The 20341-nt window shown below is 41.4% G+C and overlaps 1 protein-coding gene across 2 annotated transcripts; it reads right to left on the bottom strand.

The window, feature by feature from the left end:
* Window positions 1–3768: 3768 nt before the first annotated feature.
* kif7 (kinesin family member 7) lies at window positions 3769–19915 on the bottom strand. 2 transcript variants are annotated; one of them, XM_078282979.1, is made up of 20 exons: window positions 19860–19915; window positions 15662–16054; window positions 14891–15088; window positions 14064–14463; window positions 13611–13958; window positions 12751–12943; window positions 12421–12588; window positions 12140–12298; window positions 11332–11495; window positions 11040–11158; window positions 10742–10897; window positions 9858–10063; window positions 8989–9186; window positions 8242–8367; window positions 7647–7823; window positions 7345–7560; window positions 6711–6917; window positions 5754–5952; window positions 5244–5405; window positions 3769–4514 (listed from the first exon to the last, which is right to left on the bottom strand). In XM_078282979.1, the coding sequence occupies exons 2-20, from the start codon at window positions 15990–15992 to the stop codon at window positions 4120–4122; spliced, it is 4122 nt and encodes a 1373-aa protein (XP_078139105.1). In that variant the 5' UTR covers window positions 15993–16054; window positions 19860–19915; the 3' UTR covers window positions 3769–4119. The 2 variants fall into 2 exon arrangements, with proteins under 2 accessions (XP_078139105.1, XP_071764079.2); XM_071907978.2 differs by having other exon boundaries at window positions 15662–16074; window positions 19860–19894.
* Window positions 19916–20341: the final 426 nt, after the last annotated feature.

Genomic DNA, 20341 nt, shown 5'->3' on the forward strand with positions numbered 1-20341 from the left:
CTGTGCAAAGTTCTACTGTAGGCTATATTAGAATAAAGGCTATATTACAAAGGCTCTTTTACAAAGCTAACTAACAGTAAATAGGTCCAAAATAAAGACTATTGTATTTCGTCTATACTGGAGCCTATAACTAATTTAAGCCTAGGTCTTTAACGCCTATAGCCTACACCTGTGTCATACATGTTAAATCGAAAGGATTCAGTAGTGCATTTGCCTCAATGCATGAATGAATTGCTTAAAAATAAGTTGAAATAGGTCACGTCAGAGTTAAATAGGTGAATCCTTCTAAAAAAAAATCACTTCAATCTACTTTTCTATGAATATCTCACTCCAGCAGCTAGAATGCTTCCTTTTGTCAAATAACTGTTGAGCTTGAAAGAGCAGCTCCACTTGTGAAATGAATCAAGTATTAGACGCCTATAGGCTACTCAAGCAGTGTATAACCAAGATAAACTAAGATTTTTGTTTTGGTTTCACCAACCCTCCTAATTTTTTAGGGATAGTTGTTTCTCGCTCATACCGACAAAGTTGTGAATCACTGTGATGACTCTGTTTTATCATAAGTCTATTTATATTTAAATTAGCCTAAACTTTTCAAGCATTTTCAAGCATGCAAAGGGGAGTCACATTTTACCAAAATAGCTTAACAATAAAGTAAACATATTTTCTAAAAGTCCGTTTACTGTTGTCTCAATAGGCTAGTTGTGGCCCAATCAGTTGTTTTGCACCAAAATGATAAAACATGGTGAGCTTGGGCTAATATTATTTTTTGTGAAATTATTTCATTTAAGAGGTGAATTCAGTTGTGTGATTGCACAGTTAGAACCTGTTGTGTTCACTGTAGTGTTCACTCAAAACCAAAGATAGCCCGTGCTACTGTCTATAACCACTGTTTAGGCCTAATGAGGAAATTAACAACCATGGATTAAACTGATGGAATGAAATAGAGCTCTTAGAGGTTGTGGGCCGTCAGTACTTCTATTATAGGCTGTGAAAACGACACCAGTAAAGTTTTTCATTTTGGCTATAGCGGGCCTTAAAGATGTAGGCTACTACTTTCACCATCGGGCATTGGCCTCAAATCCCTCGCTTATTGACAAAGATGTTGATTATTGACGTCTCTGATGTGTGCTGATCACTTCCCTCTCAATGCACATAGGCCTAAATAAAGAATAAAGACTGAAGGCTATGTCAGATGTGCTATCCACTGTATTTGAGTATGTCTGTATTTTAAAGGGATATTTATCTCCGGTCTATTCTTATACTTTCGACACACTGATAGGCTACATTAGATGAGCTGTGGGTGTAATGCTGATGATAGCACACAGTGAGATTAAATAGCCGGTCAATTAACTTTAGGTTTTCATCACTTTCTAAAGATCCTGGTAAAGTCATTAAAGGCTAGATGAAAGGTTTTAAAAAAGACTAGATAAATAATATGTTGCCGAATTTCTATTAGGCTATCATATTTTGGATCAATGTCCCAGATGACCGCTCCAAGGCCCCGTCCCACGCGCACCTGTATGCAGCCTTGCCAACTCCCGTTCAGCACTACAGTCAACGTCAGAAAACGTAAAAGCAAAGTCCGCGAGTCCGTATAGTCTGCACACTTGGATTCAATCCAAGTTTCAGCTCAGAGAGAAAAATGGTTGCATTGACCCTCAGAGAGGAAATAATACCGAGAGATGCATATCTGTCTCAGTTCAAGCAGTTGGGTCATACCGCCCTCTAGTGCTCATGTGGTGTCCGCATCCCCATTTCATGGATGAGTCACACAGTAGGCTATCACACTGTTGGTGGATGACGTATTAAAAAAGCTCCTTTTACATCCTTAGGTTTGGCTTCATTCTTGTTCCAAATAAAGCTCTGAAAACAGGCCTCGCTATTTTAGATTTGAAAAAGGAAGAGCAAAAATTATTTAAAAAAAAAATGTCTGCCGCTGTTGATTAGACCCATGGAAAAAGAATGAAATGAAATTATAAATATTGTGGCTCATTATGGATCACGGTGACAAAATGAGTTTGGTTAGTAGCTAACCATTAGGCCTAGGTCATTTGCTGTTCATAACATTTTTTATACTAAAATCACTGAAACGTCTGATCAAAGTTAAAAATATAGGCTACACCTCCTAAGCCAGGTCACCCTGACATGCTGTTTTCGAAACTGTTACATTATAGTCTTGTGCTTGGGCTTAATGCTAACTCTTTGATTACAGATAGTGTCTTTTAATAGTTCTTAAAACCATCCCTCCATTATGCAATACTTCTAATTGGTGACTCAGTTATGTTTCTTCTTCTTTACAATACACATGATCTGATCTATGGATGTCAGAGGAAAAGGACAGGTGAGGTGTGATGCTAATGAGGTGGAATGAAAACCATCCATGGGGCAGTTTGCATTGAAATTGGCTGGTGGAGTTCAGAATAATTTACCTAATATTATTGTGTCTTTATTTTGGATGTAATTACTATAGTCATTAGGCATTTGGTTTTAATGCTTTAATTTAAATCCCTGTAAAACCACATTCACTCTTCTAAGTAGGCCTATAACCTACAGTATACATCAACTTAATTTTTCAACAGTGATGACACCTTGGGTCATCTCTTACATTATTTCCTTGAGCTTCACTTAACAGCTAAGTGTCCTCTGGATGATTTCATTCTTTGGACAATGTCACACTCCAAACCTCTAATTTAATAACTCATAAAATACATTTTAGTTGTGCTCATTTTATTTGTTAGAAATATTACTTTTACACTTGGTTTTCAAACATGGAAAAGTGAAGCAGAGCTGACAACAAGATCCCTAAGCCTTCAACATCAGAATCAGAAAACATTTTATTCACCAGTAGCCTACAATAAATGTACCTGAAGTTTCCTTGGTGGGTGGAGGCAGTGCTGAATATGCAGTAGGAATATAATTACAATGGAAATTGTGGCCCTGGTTGAGTCTTGTAAGTTCAATATGACAATAGGTGTGAATCAAAGAAGATGATCCCCTATGTCACTCTCTCTCTCTCCTGCCTGCTTTTTGGATGTGCCACTCCATTTCTTTTTCTTTCTTTCTCTCTTTCTTTCTAAAGGGAATTAGTCTTTTGACACTGGCGCCATCTGTTATAGTTGACGTGTGCGTGTGGATGTCATGCAGTTAAGAGACTAACATTGATAGGCCTAAGCAGGTTGCCTTAATTGGGTCTTCTTGATTTATGTCATTTGTGTGTCGTCATCAGCGTAGCCTAGATGCTGTGAGTTATTGAAAATATTGAATGTACAATTGATACATTTGGGTTTAATACTGTAAGCTGTTATATTGGTCAACTTCACAACAGGCGGCGAGCTTGAAACTAACACTATGCTTTTCACTTGATAGTATTTTTAGTATTTATCTCCTTGACTCCTTATATCATTTTTTGTCATCTTTTTTATGTAGATGCTGCTTTCACCTGAATTTCCCTCCTAGAGATAATAAAGATAAGCCATCTCCCCCCACACCCACTCTCACCTGTGATCAGACCTACTTACTCACACTAGACCTTCACCACTCTGACATTTCACATAAGCTTAGTCTTACACCTAGTCTACAATGTTAGACCTAATAATATCCAACCTCACCACAGATCATAGGTTAGTTGTGGAATAAATGAGTGTTTAATTTAAAAACAGGTTCTGGAAAGCACAGCTCTGATATTCATAGTGATCAAGAAGAGCAGAAGGCAGATGAATTTAAGGGGGAAAAAAACACTTTTGATTTATTATAAAACACAGTAGAAGTAGAAGGTCAAAGGACTATACATGATTACAAAGGAAGAAAACCTGACTTTATTAAATGGAATGATACAAATGGATCAAAAGTGAAACCTTGATGACTTAATGGCTGAGAAAAGACCATAAACCTAGTACATCTATTATTGTATGAACTGGGAATATAAACAATACCTTGGTGAAAGTGCTTTGTATAAAAATGACTGGGTTTCCTTATTTATTTATAAAACTTTATATACAAGTACAAAAAAGCAAACACAAAAACTAAAAACGGATTATAAAACAAATGCACAATAATTCTGAAACCATAGAGAAACTATGTGAATGGTCCCAAGTAAGAAAATATATCTATTTATTATCAGACAGGGTTTTTCCGCACATCAATTAATGCGTTGTTTGAAATGAGTGGTCCGATGTTGAGGCTGGATCTGCGGGAGTCTCGGCGAGATTTAACAGAGGGCAGGGATGGCGTCCCGCCCCAGGGCCCCGTTCCGGTTTGAACCACGCGGTTAACCGGACTCTCCCCGGCTGCACGGAGACGCAGCTCCTCCATGACAGCGGGTTCCTCCGTGGGGAGAGAGGACCGCCTCCATGTGGAGGGCAGCGGGGCGTTCACCAGCTCCCGCATCTCCTCTCTGGACCTGGGGGGTTTCTCAGGCTGTCCCGCCCCTCTGCCTCCCTGGCCGTCCTCCGGGCAGCGGCTCAGCTTCTCCATGCTGCCGACGCCCGCTGGTTTGCCCTCAGATGCAAACACTGCAAGACAACGCATATCATAAGGACAATGAGAACTGACAAACAACATTGTTTGGGACAGTAATCATTACCCAGCAGCTTTGAATGCATTCACCACTCTGAGCCTAATTAATACTACATCACAAAACTAGAGATCTAAGGGCAAAGGGGATTGTAGAAAAAAATATATATTAGTCTTTAAGGGATAAGCATCTTTGCTTGGATGTGAGAGAGGAAGTAGCCCTCAGTCCTGGACCAAGGCAGTGTATGATCCCTCCATTATCTAGAAGAAACATGGAAATTAAGGGTGGATACCGACTCCAAGATTTCCTGAACTAATGAAAATTATAGGTTTTCTAGATCAGGGAGAAAAACTATAATGCATACTCTGAAGCCAAAGATTTGAGTTTGAGTGGGACGGTTCAGTTGGGTCTCAAAGTCTTGGTGTGGCTGTACAGTAAGCAAGAGAGGAGAATAGTAGTTTGTGATAAACAGCTCATATACAGGCAGGATGTCTATGCTATGTAAGAATCTGAGAGAACGGAGTAATAGTTCAGTTTACAAAAATGAGGAAAGTGGATTTGCATGAGGATATTTGCACGTTAGTCATTTTAAATGCCAGGAAGCAGAGTATGACTGAATTACTTGAATTTCTGAAGCTCTCTTACTGAAAGATGCGAGCACCATGATTATCATATCCATAAATATGGAAAGGCAACGTAAGACACTTTGATCAAATACTACAATTACCTTTGGCATGCTCCTTTGGCTGGCTGACGGAGCCACACAGCTCCCTCAGCTTGTTGCTCAGCTCTAGATTGGCCGCCTTGTAGTGGTTAAGCTCCTTGCTGAGGTTATGGATCCATCCCTCATACTGCCTCTGCCTTCCTGCCAGGCCCTCGTCCATTTGCTCTGTGGAGAAGGTACATGAGTATATAGCAATGGTACCAGAGGGACACAGTCTGTATAGAGTTTGAGTGGATGCTTATTGAAACAAATCAAACAAAATGGACAAAATCAAAAGATACAGAAGATATGCTAGCAAATATATACATTACAATTTCCTAACCCATAACCACTAAATGCCTGTCCCTTTCTCTTTTAGTAAACCTAAAAAAAAGTGTTATCTTGTGAGGACCGACGAGTGGATAATTTATAATCTGTAACTACTGCAATTGGACGCATGTATAGACACACGCAAACACAAACACAATGAATCTTTTCTTTAGCAAAACAGGTTTTCCGTTGTGTGATACCAACCTCGACACTGCTGCAATAAGAGCTGTACACTCCTCTCATGCTCCTTCTGCTGCTGTGTGAGCCGGCGATCTGTGTCCAGCTGTGTGCGATCGAGTGCGTTCTCCAGCCACTGCACCAGCCTCTGCTGCTCTTCTAGTCGCATTTCCAGCTCAGCCAGGGCGAGCTGCAGCTTACGCTCTTCCTCACGGAGAGACACCACCTGCAAGAAACACAGTTTAACAGTCTGGGTATACACTACACTGAGTTCAGACCAGACTCAGACTCTAGTTACTTACTAGTTAGTTCTACTTTACGTACATGCACATGTATGCCTGACAAAGACAATACAGGTCAAAACGTTGCTGCTGCAATTAAACACCAAGAGAGCATAATTCGAGTGTCTTCTTTCTTCTGTTCTTATATTTCTTTCTTGTTTATGGATTCATGGTTTAATACCAAGCACCTGGCCTACTTTTTTGGATGTGCACACACTACCTTTCTGCAACATTTTACATTTAGCCACCGTCTCATCTATAAAATGTTGATGTTTTGGGTATAATTTATGTGGAGAATTTTTTCCTAAAGAGAAAAAAAACAGTTTGTGAACCTTTTCTGGGCATGTAGTGATCATAGGGTTGTGATGTTGTCTGAAGTGTATGCTGATCACTAATCTCAAATTTGCAGTGGATTTCTGCAGATATAATTAAAAAAAAAAAAGCATGAAATCAACCAAAAATGATGCCTCAAAATCTGCACTGAAAGATCTGTGTCACTGATCCTTTCACAACCACTGTGAGGTATTGAAAGCTGTCCGGTGTGAGCCTGGTGCGAGTGAAGGAAATCACTGATTGAAATAGCAGAATCACTCAAACAGGTTCATAATCACAATACAGTTTTTTTACATTACAGAAGCCCTGGAAGTTAGTAAACAGCAAAAAAAACTTCTCTCAGAAATCTCAGTGGAAGGAGTGCACAGACCTTGTCGAAGTACTTGCACAGCAGGGCTCTAGTCTCAGAGGCAGACAAGTAACTGAGCTTAGCCATGAGGTTCATCTCCCATTGGGAGAGCATGCTGGCAGAGGCCCTCAACTGTCTCTGCCTCTGAGTGATGGCCTCATTCTTGTACTCGATAGCTGCATCTAGAGCCTCGATCGCCTCGTCCAACTGGAACAGGGTTCGCTCCTCCTAGGGACACCAGAGGGAACAGAAAGGGTTAATGAGAGTTTGAACCCCAACAAGATTCACTGACACACACAGAAGAAAAGTCAGTCTCCAATAAGGACTCTGCCCACCCATTACTTCTCTTTTAGCTAGCAATGATTGGCGAATGCTCAGAGAATGCACTTGTCCTGGTTCCTACTATTGCTATGCAAGTACTCAAAACTTGTTTTAAGCACAGCACTCTTGCTTAAGCTGAAATGTTTTTATCTTTCTGTGCCTGGTGTATTAAAAACATGTTCATCTGTTAGTGGTACACACAAAAGCATGTCCTGTTCATTGTATACATTAAGGAGTAGAACCAGGCGCTGTAAAGAAAGGTCCCTAGAGGAGACGGTGTTAGATTTCTGCTGGTGCCTAAACTGCGAGATGACGCCCCAGTCTAGTGTCTGACCTCCGGGGAGAGCAGGCTGCCCTGCCGCAGCTTATCGTCCAGCTCCACTCTTTGTTTAAGCAGCGTATCCTTCTCTTGACGCAGGTTGGAGATCTCTTGGCGGATCTGTTGGGAGTCTTGGGCACTACCGCTGCGAAGGAGACCATTCCTCTCACTCAGCTCTTGCTCAAGAGACTCGATTCGCCCCGTCAGGGTCACCAGGTCTTTACTAATGGCCTGCAGGAGAGAGGAACCATTAACAACTTGTCAACTTTTGCCCATTTCCAATGCAAATGAAATGAGCTGAGGGTGTTTCTTATTACCTGACTGGAGCGGAGCCTCTTGGTCTCCAGTCCACTGCGTTCCTGCAGGAGGGCCTCTTTCTTGGCCAGGATCTCCTCTCGCTTGGTGAGCTCTCCTTCCAGATCTTCCAGTCCTCTCCTCTGCTCCAGTACCCGCTCCATTTCCTCATCCAGCCAGCGCTTCTGCTCCTCAATCTTCTGCTCATAGGGGGAATTCAGATACAAACACACACATACAGCACACAGAAATAGAGAGACACACACACAGACACACACACACAGCACAGGAGTCCAGTAGTCAGGATAGCATATTCTAGCTGTGAACTGAATACCAGCAAACAGAAGGTGGATGATATCAAGATACCCACCCTCACTGACAAAGTACCCTTGAGCAAGGTATTAAAAAGTGAAAGGAAATGTCTCTTGAGGGGAAATGCCATTCAAAAAAAATTTTAGTTCCTAATTTTACTTACATTAAAGACTATTAAAGAATATTTTCAGTCTTCACCATATTTTTTAATGTAGGCAAAATAAAAATTAGCCATTGAGGCATGCCACATAACATGAAAATAGAGAAAACAGAGAAAATAACGGGTCCATGAGATCGTTGCCCCACCTGTTGCTCCTCCAATGAGATCACAGAGCCGTTACTGCCACTGCGTCTCTGTCTTTGGAAAGCAGCAATCTCCTCTGTCTTTATCCTCAGAATCTTCTGCTGCTGCTCGTTCTTGATCTCCAGTTCCTACAGAAAGGATGGAGGGGTGGAGGGGGAGAAAAAGACAAATTACAGGATTAGGATTACTACATACTGTAAGAAAACTATCTTTGTCAAAAGCACATTAATGCATTTGGCCCTGATATAGTGATACGTTTTCCTTGAAACCATTGCCAGACATTTGGTCTTTTGATGGATAGGGTTAACACGATATAATAAAAACTTTTGTTTTTTCATATATACACACTCACTGGCCACTTTATTGGGTACACCCATCTTGTTATGGCTGGCCATCTGTTGTTATAGCCCATTTATCATAGGGGCCAACAACTTGTGTGTTCTGATGCCCTTCTGCACACCACTGTTGTAAAGAGCTGTTATTTGAGCATTTGTGCCCTTTCTGTTAGCTTGAACAAGTCTGCCCATTCACCTCTGACCTCTCGCATTAACAAGATGTTTTCAGCCACAGAACTACTGCTCACTGAATGTTTTTTGTTTATCACACCATTCTCTGTAAACTCTAGAGACTGTAGTGTGTGAAAATCCCAGGAGGGCAGCTGTTTCTGAGATGCTGGAACCACCACATCTAGTGGTAATGAAGTTATAGTACCATAACACCACAAGTCTGATAGTGTCTCCTAGTTGTACCTTGACTCTGTGCGTTCTTCGCTGCATCTCGGTCTCCAGACGTCGTTTCTGCTGGCTTTCCTGGCGCAGCCGTCGTTGCAGCTGCTCCTGCTGCTGCCTCATGCTCTGAACGCTGCGCTCCAACTCTGACACACGCCGCTCACTCAGTGCAGACAGGTTGGCCAGACGAGCGGTGTCCCTCTGACGTTGGTTCAGAACCTAACACACATACATTTTCCTTTTCAAAAGTACAACTGTACAGGTCCCTAAACAAAACTATCGCTGTTGTCATGTGAAAACCTTGTAACTCCAATTTCGGCGATTTTCATGTTTTCACTTAAATTGAAGGAATACATGCTGCTCTGTAGATTGGGGAAATTCTCCGACCTTTTGGGCTGATGAAACCACTTCAAAAGCCAAAATGCATTATAATCAAGCTAAAAACATGGCTGTTTCTCTTAGTTCCTGAAAAGTTGACATTTTGGAGACCAGGTTTTCCTCCGACAGCAATGCTATGAAGAGACAGATCAGTGTTCCTGTCTCTTCATGTATGGGAATATAACATCAGGCCTGTTGCTGCCATATTATTGCGCATTACATATCAGGAAAACAGGCAGTGAACAAGAACAGGGGTTTACAAAAGCATCTTAGCAGCACTAAGATTATCTCTGTTCCTCTCTAAGCGATCGGCTAAAATGGCTCTGATAAACAGCCTCAGCTTAGCTCTGTGCTACTGTGAGCTGTGGGACCTGTTGAGATTTTTACAGACGGCACACATTTCAATATCGCTGAACTTTTGGTTGTCACTGTGCATTTGCTCACTTGTCAAATTATGCATCTTTTGCCTGCGGGTACATTTATGCATGAATATAGAGGTGTGGGAGTCAAACCTGAACTTTGCTCTGAGCGGCAGCTATCTTCCTGCGACACTCCTGCGCTCTGGTCCTGTCTGTGGCGCTGGTCTCCCTCTCTTGCTTCTCCAGATCCTGCAGCTGCCTCTGGGCCTCCTGCAGCTCCTGGCGCGCCTGCACAGCTTCACCCTCCAGAGCAGAGATCTTATGGCTGTACTGCCTGTTTAGGGCCTGGGCATCCTTACCTATAATAGCACCCATCCACCCACACAAATTCAGTCACGAAAACAGTGGATAAGAGAACCTTTCTTTGGAAATGATGTTGTTCAGGAAGGTTGATGAGTGGGCAGAGCAGACCAATCAACCCAAGCATAGAAGGTACAGTGATGAGCTTTACAGTCAGTTATAAAACTCAGTGCTCCATGATGACAGTGTCCAAGGCACAAAGACACTGGAAGGAGACATATGAATTTAAAATATTGCCATAATCAAGTTGCAGCAAACAGTCTGTTACAGCTTCAAAAATCATGACTTGTTTCTAAATTTAACCCCCAATTTCAGCTTCTATTTCTTTATAAGATGCTGAATATGTGTCCTGAAGCAAAGGTAGAAATTGACAGTTTTTATTTTTTTTCTCTCTTTTCGTATACAGTATTTTACTAATCCTTGTCTTTTTGTAAGGGACTTTATAAACTCTGCTTTAAGATAAGTGCTTTTAGAGTATTGTTACATAAATATGCAGTTAAATAATTATTTTGTCATGAGTTTCAGACATCATAAGTTTTGTTTTGTCAGCATTCCTTAGTTTTAGGTGACATAAGGAAGACTGTATAGTACTAAAAACAGTTGATTCTCAAGGCCTTTAAGTCTGTTGACAATGCTGTCTGTAGAGAGGAATACTGAAATACGAGGTGTGTGTATACCTGTTTTGACAAGCTCTTTGATGAGTTCCTCCTTCATGCGGATGGTGACAGACAGCTCCCTAATCTTCTGCTGGGCCTGGAGAAGACCCCACTCTGAAACACCCTCAAAACCCTTCAGACTTTCCCGCGCAGAGGCCTCCCCAACGCTGCAGTGGGCTGCATGAAGGGATTTGAGAGAGAAACACGGTTCATGTGGTTTAAAAGTGAGACATTTACCACAACTTACAGGGGGTCAGCAGGGGGGCATAATGAGTAGGGAGTATTTTACTTTGGAGAATCATCAGGCTGTTACACTCACATGCTTTTCTGACTGAACAGGAGAGCCGGTCTGGCTCAGACAGCTGAGACACCAGACCTTTACCACCAGGTGCTACTCCTATCAGCATGTCCCTCTTGGTCCAGGTCAGGTTCACCTGCCTGAGAGAAAAATAAGCCTTACATACACAACACAAGCTCAGATACAAAGAAATGTATGCTGTCAGCCAATGAATAATCTGTAATATGTGCCGCATTATCATGGTAAAAATCACTTCAAATACTGTAAGCGGTGATTTCTGTATCAGAACGGCAAGTTTATAGTTGCAACATACTTGCGTCTCTCCCGGATGAGATTGGAGTAGCAGCCCTCTTCCTCTGAGTCCTTCATTTCTGCTCCTCCTGGGACCTCATGATCCTCAAAGAGACTGCCACGACTATTACCATACTGTTCCTGCTCACCACATGGTCCGTTACCGTGACAGCCCAAAGGACTGGCCTGCAACCACAGACATAAACCCACAGCTCTACAAACAAGCGTGCTAGGATGTTTCCCAGTAAACAGTTTAAATATGCAAATGCAGTTTAAATATGATAAATGCAATGCAGCATTCATCAGATGTGAGCACATTTTACGATACCTCAAGACCAAATGTAAACATGCAGTAACATTCTGGAGCCATATGGCATGACGTTGAGACAAAAATAAGTTTAATTATATTATTTCCTTTTAAATGAGGTTTTAGTCATTATAACTCCAAGGTCATGTTTAATGTGTGTTGGGCTATTATTCAGGCTTAGTCAACAGAGACCTGGTGTGTTGGGATCTGTCACATTCAGCTCTGGTTTGGATTACTCATCAAGTGCTTGTGCAGCTGGGTTGCAATATTGGGGAAATAGCAGAGATCATTTCTTTCTATTTCTATTATTATTTTTTAAGTTTATTAAATTTTTTCCAGTTGGGAAATATTGGAGGTATATCTGGCTGGAATCCTAAATGAATCACTCTTACAGCAGCGATCACTATAGAGCGCTATAGTGACACATAGAAATGTTGACAATTTTGCATCGGGCCCCATCATTTCACTTAATAGGAGAATGTATTGTATGGCTTAAAAACTCCCTCTCCTGCGAGTCAGTTACCTGTCTGTTTGTGCCTCCATTCTGGGCATGTCGTGTGGAGCCCATAGGAGCGGTGTGTGGCCGTGGTCTCAGGTTCAGGCCCAGCCCCAGCAGCCCAGGAGTAGACAACACACACTGCAGCTCCGCTATCAGGTCCTGTTGCTCCTGCAGCTTATCGCTCTGAGAGGGAAGGACACCAAACATATCATCTAAGGCAAACATACACAAATATAGTAGTCTTCTAATACACATTGAATTTCATTGGTCTTAGAATTTGGTCTTAGGATTCCATGGAATCTGACCTGTTGCTTGTATTGCTCCATGGCGTCCTCTAGAGCCGCTAAGAAGTCTGTGTTCTCTCTCTCCAAATGCTGGACCTGAGCTTGAAGCTGAGCAACACTCTCCTCTTTCTCCGTGTCTCTCTCACTTTCATGCTCATGGCTCCACCTCTCCCCCACAGCCTCTGGCTCCTGGGTAATAAACCATAATTATAAACACGCTCAGTATTACGTCAGTCAATTCCAGAAAAATGACTAAACCCATTTCAAATAATAATTTAATGAAGGTGTGTCAGTATGGTATTCTCGTCTCTGTGTGTACATGTACATGTATTGTGTGTGTGTGTGTCATACCTGGTTCTTGACAGAAGTCCTTCCCCTCCTTAATGCCACACTGTCCTCAGTGGAGCTGTTCTCGATACCGCTGTCTGGTCCCGAGGCGGTGGTCAGTCCGCTCCGCTCCTCCTCCACTGAACACAGCCACTCCTTCACTCTCAGACTCTGTTCTGCAGTCAGAGCCCCCTCACCTTGCAACTCCCGCAGCAACCTGGGTGTAAACCAGGATCAAAAAATTGCATCAGAATGAATCAGAAGTGACTGTCCATTTAATGGTACAAACTTTATGAGTGTCATCAGCAGAAATTGGCAAAAAGATATTCAAAGTCATTGTAAGACTTTCCCAGTCCTCTAGAAATAAAGAAAGCCATACAAAGCCATGCTGTAACCTAAATATTCAGAAATGATAAGTGAGCCATGTAGACTCATAGTGGGCAGGCTGTTTGGTGCCTTGAAATACTAAAAATGTTGTTTACCAATTTTTCCCCAAAATTCACAAAAATTGTAACATAAAATTAAACATCCTTGACCGACATCTTTCACACAAATGTATCATTGATGCTTGTTAAACCTAAATCTGTGAAATGAGGCAAAATACATAGAACTCATAGAAAGCAGCATGAACTATAACAATGATGGCCATAATATCGGTGTTGAGCTTATGCACAACACCGATATATAGAGGCACAGTCCAGTTATTTCCAAATTGAATTACCACTTAGTGGTCAAGAGCATATAGCAAGAATATATTGGATACACTAAAACATGCAATATATTCAGACACAACAGGGTTCAAAACATGTTTAGGCAAAACATCCTTAGAGTACAGGGTAAACAGTATGGACTAAATTTAACTGGACTGATGAATTTGCTTTAACCTGTATGCAGTGTCCGTGCAAGTCCTGTAGTGGGCACTCTGGGCCTGCAGTCTGCTGATCTCTGCCTCTCCAAGTCTTGGTCTCCTGTTTGGATCAGCGTGAGCAATGATACGAGTCTCAGAACGCTGGCGGTTTTCCAAGGCTCTGCGAAGGGCCTTGATTTGTTGCTCTAGTCCCTCCACCCGATCTGGCTCGCCCTTGCAGTTGACAGTTGCCCGGTTCTGAATGTTCCGGGCCCGTGTGGCATAGTTCAGTGTGTTCAGGCTCTCGTCAAAGTCTGAGGAAGATGGGCTGATGCAGGCAATCATCAGTGTTTTTGAATTTCCTCCCAAAGAGTCTTTTAGGATCCTAGTTGAAACAAGGATTGCAAAAATTAAACCAAACTAATATGCACCACAAATGATCTGTTAAAATGGTACAGTAAAGCATCTTATGAACCTATGACCAATGTACCTGGTGATTTTGGAATCTCTGTATGGTATGTGGGTGCCTTTCCTCTTGGGGTCCCCCAGTGCCCCTATGACATTTCCCAGGGCCAGCAGGCCACTGTTAATCTGGATGCTCTCCTTCAGCCTCTCTCCGGTGTTCCCTGTCCGCAGGATGCGCTCTGACCCCGCCAGGTCAACAAAGTGGAACTTGGAGGACAAGATTTGTGGTCCTGCACACGCAGAGCTCCCATAAAGCCGTGATCCTCCCCGACGCTGCTCCATGTAGACGGTGAAGATGGTGTGTGAGCGGCTGGAGTGGGGATTCATTTGGGTCGCGCCTGTGTGCCTGGCTGTGTTTCCTGACTCCAACAAACTCAGCACCTCGTCAAGACCCTCAACTTCGCTCTCCTTCACACCGCACAATACTATGAAGTCATACACACACACACACACACACACATTCATACATACACAAACCATTTACAATAAAGGAAACTATTGCATATTTCTAGGGATGGGACGATATGCTCATCTAACGACACAATACAACCACGATATGAAGTGACAATGAAGTATGACTTCAGTAATGACATCGGCTTCCTAGAATGTAAACAATAATTCAAAAATGTAATTACAAAGTTCAAATAAGCCACCTCATTTGTGATTACTACAACAGATTACTACAGTTAATATCCCTATAATATTCATTTTTCTGCCCTACGATACGTATTGTCACATTTTTTATTGCGATATATTGAATTTCATTATATCGTCCCATCCCTACCTATTTCACATCACAACCAAAAAAATCATGTTAATGATAAGTGATGTAAGAGTCCACTCATTCCATACCGATGTTGCCCTTATCCTCCCTGATGTTGATGTCCTTACTGGCAGTCTCCACCTCCAGTAAGTCCTTGAACTCCTCTTTGTAGACCTCCAGGTAGGAGACTCTGACAGAAAAGTCTGTGAGGTCATTCTCATCCAGCAGCTTGAAGACCTCAGCAACCGCTCTGGGGATGATGCCCTGCTCCTCATCCCTAAACGAAGCTACAGACGCACATAAAACACTCATTATCAACGCACACAGCTGGCTTTGAACATTAAAACTGAATTAGAGCACAGTGCTTGCTTTCGCTGACAGGTTCAATTCATGTGCACCTTCTGACATTCATGTCACATGTTGTTTCTTTTCAGTGTGTGCTGTCCAGTGAACAGAAAAGGTCCAAAATTAAAAGCATTAGCCGGGGAAACTGAAATGTGACGAGTTAAATTAACAGGACTTGAAACTTTTTTCCGCTTCAAAGCCTCTTAAAATTGTGCTGCATATACTATACAGAAAAATACCAGAAAACAACCAACGTCCATGTAAATATATAATTTAAACAGAAAAAATAAACTAAAAATTCATTCTGATGCAAAGCCTGCCTGGTATAGAGTGATCTGGTAGCTGCATTGTAGTAAATGCTGTTTTCTGATGTAGATGTGAAGGCTACCTTTCCCTCCTCATTATATATTACACATTGGCAGGAGCCATGACTGTAATAAATGCTCTAATACTTGATAAACTGCTCTGACGACATGAAAACTGCAGAGTGGGAGCAAAGAAACACACAAACTTACAAATATTGGCTTCTCCAATTGTGTAGGTCTTGCCTGAGCCTGTCTGACCGTAGGCAAAGACTGTAGCGTTGAAGCCTTGGAAGAAGGCTTCTATGAGCGGCTGGACGGACACAGCATAAACCTCCTCCTGACAGCAGGTTTCTTCAAACAAGAAGTCGCAAAGGAAGTGTCGGTCGTGGCCCAGAGTGACCCGGCGCTGCTCAGAGTCCGCAGTAATGCAGCTCTCGTGGCTGTGCAGAAGCTCTTTGGGCAGCAGGGGACGCACTCGAACAGCGACCTGCACTGCGGAGTCGTCCCCTCTGCCCTGCCCGCCAGGCACTTTGGGAGACATTTCTGCTACACAGTCAGGGTTCTTCTTTCTTCCTCTGCTATGAATGCATCATCTTTGGGCCACTGGAGGGGAAAGGAATCATCTGTCACCAAAACATTTTTCAATGTGTCATGTCATATGGATGGCTTTTAATAATAAGGATGGGTGTAAAGAGGCCATAACTCTGCAGTATGGTTTGTTGTCATATGGATGGCGAGTCTGATTGATTGTATGACAACATGACAAAACAACTTAGCAGCCCAAAACATATTTATTTTGTGTAGATAGGCAACAATCTTTGCCATGAGACCATTTCAATTAAAAGCTACAATATGTAACGTTTGAGGCAGCCAAGTGTTTGCAAGTCCTCAGCTGGGAAAGTTCACGCCCCAACACTTGTCACTCATCTTGATGAGACGTTTACCTTGAAACAACATCTAGCCTGAGGCTGAGATGCCGGTTACTCAGCCTCAGGTTGGGCATCATTAGTATTTTATCCATACAATTATCCATACCGATACTTATGAATACTCCTCTGCTGTAATAGAGTGTGACTGTAAGGTAGTAATGCTTGTCCACCCATCACTAGTTATTAGTTATTGCTAACCTTAATAAATTTGTGATTTTAGATATGATGTTTTTCTTTTCAACCTCATTCCAAGTGGGTGTAAAGGATGTTTGCTATTGGAAGGAGTTGGTAATTGGGGTTGAGGGCCATGATCATCTACATACAGTAGAAAAATATTACCAACCAGAATTTGGTTTCATGCTAGTTCTCTCTGTTTGTCAGGTCAGTACAGCACAACAGATGGAGAGTTTAATTCCAAAATGACATAGCCACTATTTTCAAAATGTGACTTACTCTTACAAAATGCTTTCAAAAGGCATTCATTTATAATTTAGCATGAATTACTGTTAGAATTTAAGATCTTTGCTTACAAAAAAGTAACATTTGATTGGTGTAATCTGCTGAAGGCCTATTATAAAATATTGAGCAGTGAACATCAGGTAACATTTTTGCTAAAAAGGAATAAGCTTAGCCTAGCTTTTAGTGTTTTAGGATGAAACCCTTTGCACTCACTAGCTCACTACTACCTATGGATATAAATTAAGAATGATTAAAAACTGCCACTGGGCAGGAAGTTGCCTTGCAACAAATCCTTGATTTGTTTCCCTAAGTTCACACATTTGGATTTGTTGATTTTAATAAGGCCTGTTATTTTGACTGGACAAGGACAGGCCAGTATTTTGAGGGTCACATCCAGCAAAACTGAAGCAGCGATGCTGGAGCTGCAAGAGACTGCTGGTACTGTCCCCTTGAACACAACATATTATTTACACAAATTCCATCTGCTGGCCCACTCTTTCAAATGATTTACCCTCGCTGTATCTGAAATACGACGTCGATCATTACATCATTGTTAGGGGCCTGCTAGAAAGCGTCATTATGCTGAGCTATAAAGGAAATGGCGTTTGTCCAGGAGCTTATGTGTGTTTCGGTTCTGATCAATCAGGAACCGGTAACCAACCAGCATCGGTTCTCGATACCTGACCGGATCTGTAAAGCCCAACACAGGCGTTGAAGAAGCAGCAGATGACGAACGCAGACAAGCAATGCAATTAAAAATCAATGCAATGCCGATGTTCAGCTGTGTTTTTGTCTGTTTGGCAGACAAGACCCACTAGCTCATTTAAGCATTATATAGGGGTTTAGCTTCATTATACTTTATTTTCTTATTGCCTTCCACCATTGTTGTTGCTATGACTTACAATTGCAACAACCCAGCTCCCCGCTGGCCATGCACATACGACTGACGCCTACTGCAAAAGGTATACGCCCCAAAACGTCCCGAACATCAATGAAAAGCCAATTTCAGGCAAACAGGATTTAGGCATGTGTACACAGGGTCACAGACTGACATCTGATAGTGTATATCCTATTTATTTATTATTATTTTAATGAGAATTTTTTTTTTGCATATTGCAGCTTTAAACTTGTCATGCAACTCATCAGGAGACTTCCCAGGTCAAAATGTGTCAATTTATTATAATTTTCTGCATTTTGTGTCAGTGCAACTGCAGAGCAGGTGACTTAACCTGCCTATGAATATGACACTAACATTCTGCTCATTATAAGCTGTCAAATTGGCAGATTTTGGTGGCTAAACAAATATGCTGAATAACGTTCAGTGACTTTATTTTAGCAAACATTTCACTGTGCTGCAAAGACATCATCTTGCTCCTATTTTGCTTATTATGTTATTGTCCTTTCTCACCCAAAACCCATACGTTGTGTTGCATTTTGATGACATATTCTTATCACTTTGGATGTGAATGACACAATGACTGTAAGGTCAGGAAAAAGCACACTGTCAGCTTTAACTAGATTCATGTTGCCTTTAATGCAGCAGTTAGACAAGACAACGTTAAGATCCATCCAAAGAACTTCTAAAAGTAGTGGAGAGTAACATCTGCTTAAGCTTGCCTATCTTAAGTTCAAGTTTAAGTGTATTTAACGGGGACCACATACAATAAAAACATAAACCTAGAAGAAGTCTGATGCAGAAAAAGTCTGATCTTGAAGTTCAATGGCAAAATCACAGTGACTCAAGGTTTGATAACTTGGATCCCATGACATATCAATGGTCTGGTTATGTTTATCGGTTGCAGACTAGAAGTTACTACATAAAAAGAATACACTGTAAAAATGCATATAGTATAAATAGAATATGGTGTAAAAATATATATATAGTATAACTTAGAGTGTAATCAAGATGTCATTTTGGACACCCTGAAAATAGGGACTATATGTATATTACTATCATTATGTACAAATAGCACTTTTCTCTGCAAACACAGATTCAGAGAGGCCTACTGATCTTAAATTATAGGCTGACACAAAAGATGGAGCTAATACTTCAGACAGACTCGCTTGCTTTGATTTCTGACATGTCAAATGAAAGCAGATTGTGCACTCTAACATTTTAATCATATTGTCATTTCCCAACAAAAGTGATAATATGTAATAAGACACACAAGGTATGAGTTTCAGTTGAAGAAAATAAACATACGTAAAACCACAGAAAGAAGATAACAGGCTTGCAGCACAGTGAGATATTTTTGTTAGCCAAGTCAGTGAATGTTGTGTAACATAAATATTTGCCAGACAAATCTGCTCCAATTTTGACAGCTAGAGCATGTTCAATAGCTTCGTCTGAATTTCAACCATTCCCTTGTGAGTTATGACAAGTCAAAATTAGCTAAGAAAAAAAAAAATATTTGTGGAAATGCCAGTGTGATTGTGGCCTCCAAATCAGAGACGCTTGCATTATACAGACGGATATAGCATCCTTTAGTCACATCCTTCAAACTCTCGTAAAGTTAGCGATAACACTTTGAAGCTGAGCAGGTCAATTTATTCCTTTGATATCCATTAGGCAAGCTAGTTAACGTTAGCTGATATAAAAAGGCTGCACAGACTTGAGTTACTCCTCCTAGATAGCCTTTCAACACATCATGGTGTTGTTCGTTCGCTAACGTTACATTAGCCAAGTTATAACCCAGCTAACGTTAACACCGTTTTACAAAGTTAACGTGTTAGGCAACGTTAACTACGGAAAAGGCCTGCATGTCGGCTTATTCTCAGGTTAGTATAACGACAAGAAGTTTCCTACATTAACCTTTGACGCTACTTTGCTTGTTACCTAGATAACTTCAGCTAGCGTTAGCCAGTTAGCCAGCTGTCTGAACAACAAAAGCAAAACATGAGCATGAGGCAGTCTAGATAACGTTAACTACAAGTGCGCTGTAACCTTTTCGTGCAATGAATAGCTAAACAGCATGTTTTCATTAAAGTAGCTCTCTTAACTAACAGTTAACATTACTCACTTTGTAAAGTTGCCAAAGTTGCATCCAAAACTGAGGTCAACAGCGGAGACTTTGGGAAGTGGATAGGCAGCCAGGAGGAGGAGCCAGAAGTTTGGGGTTGTTGAACTGGGGTTGCCTTGATTCAAGATGGGCAGCTTTGATGGTGGTGGTGACACATCCTTCTGAGCGTATGGACTCATTTAAAGCTGGAAAGTTAGGTTTTTTATGACAAGATCAAATTTTTTGAGTGCAAACATTTTTCTTCATCAAATAGTCTAGTAGGTCTAACCGTGGGCCAGTTTTTCTAATGAAAGAAATGGAGAATTTTGTAGGATATTTGTTGTAAATGCAGAGGAGTCCATAAAAGTCCAAGAAAGTCCATGTATTATTCAAAATAAAAGAACTTAAAAACTGTATACAGTACTTGATTGGTCTCCATCCCTACTTGGCTGACACACACACACACACACACACACACACACACACACACACACACACACACA

Source organism: Centroberyx gerrardi, chromosome 1, assembly GCF_048128805.1.
Source record: "Centroberyx gerrardi isolate f3 chromosome 1, fCenGer3.hap1.cur.20231027, whole genome shotgun sequence".
NCBI lineage: Eukaryota > Metazoa > Chordata > Actinopteri > Beryciformes > Berycidae > Centroberyx > Centroberyx gerrardi.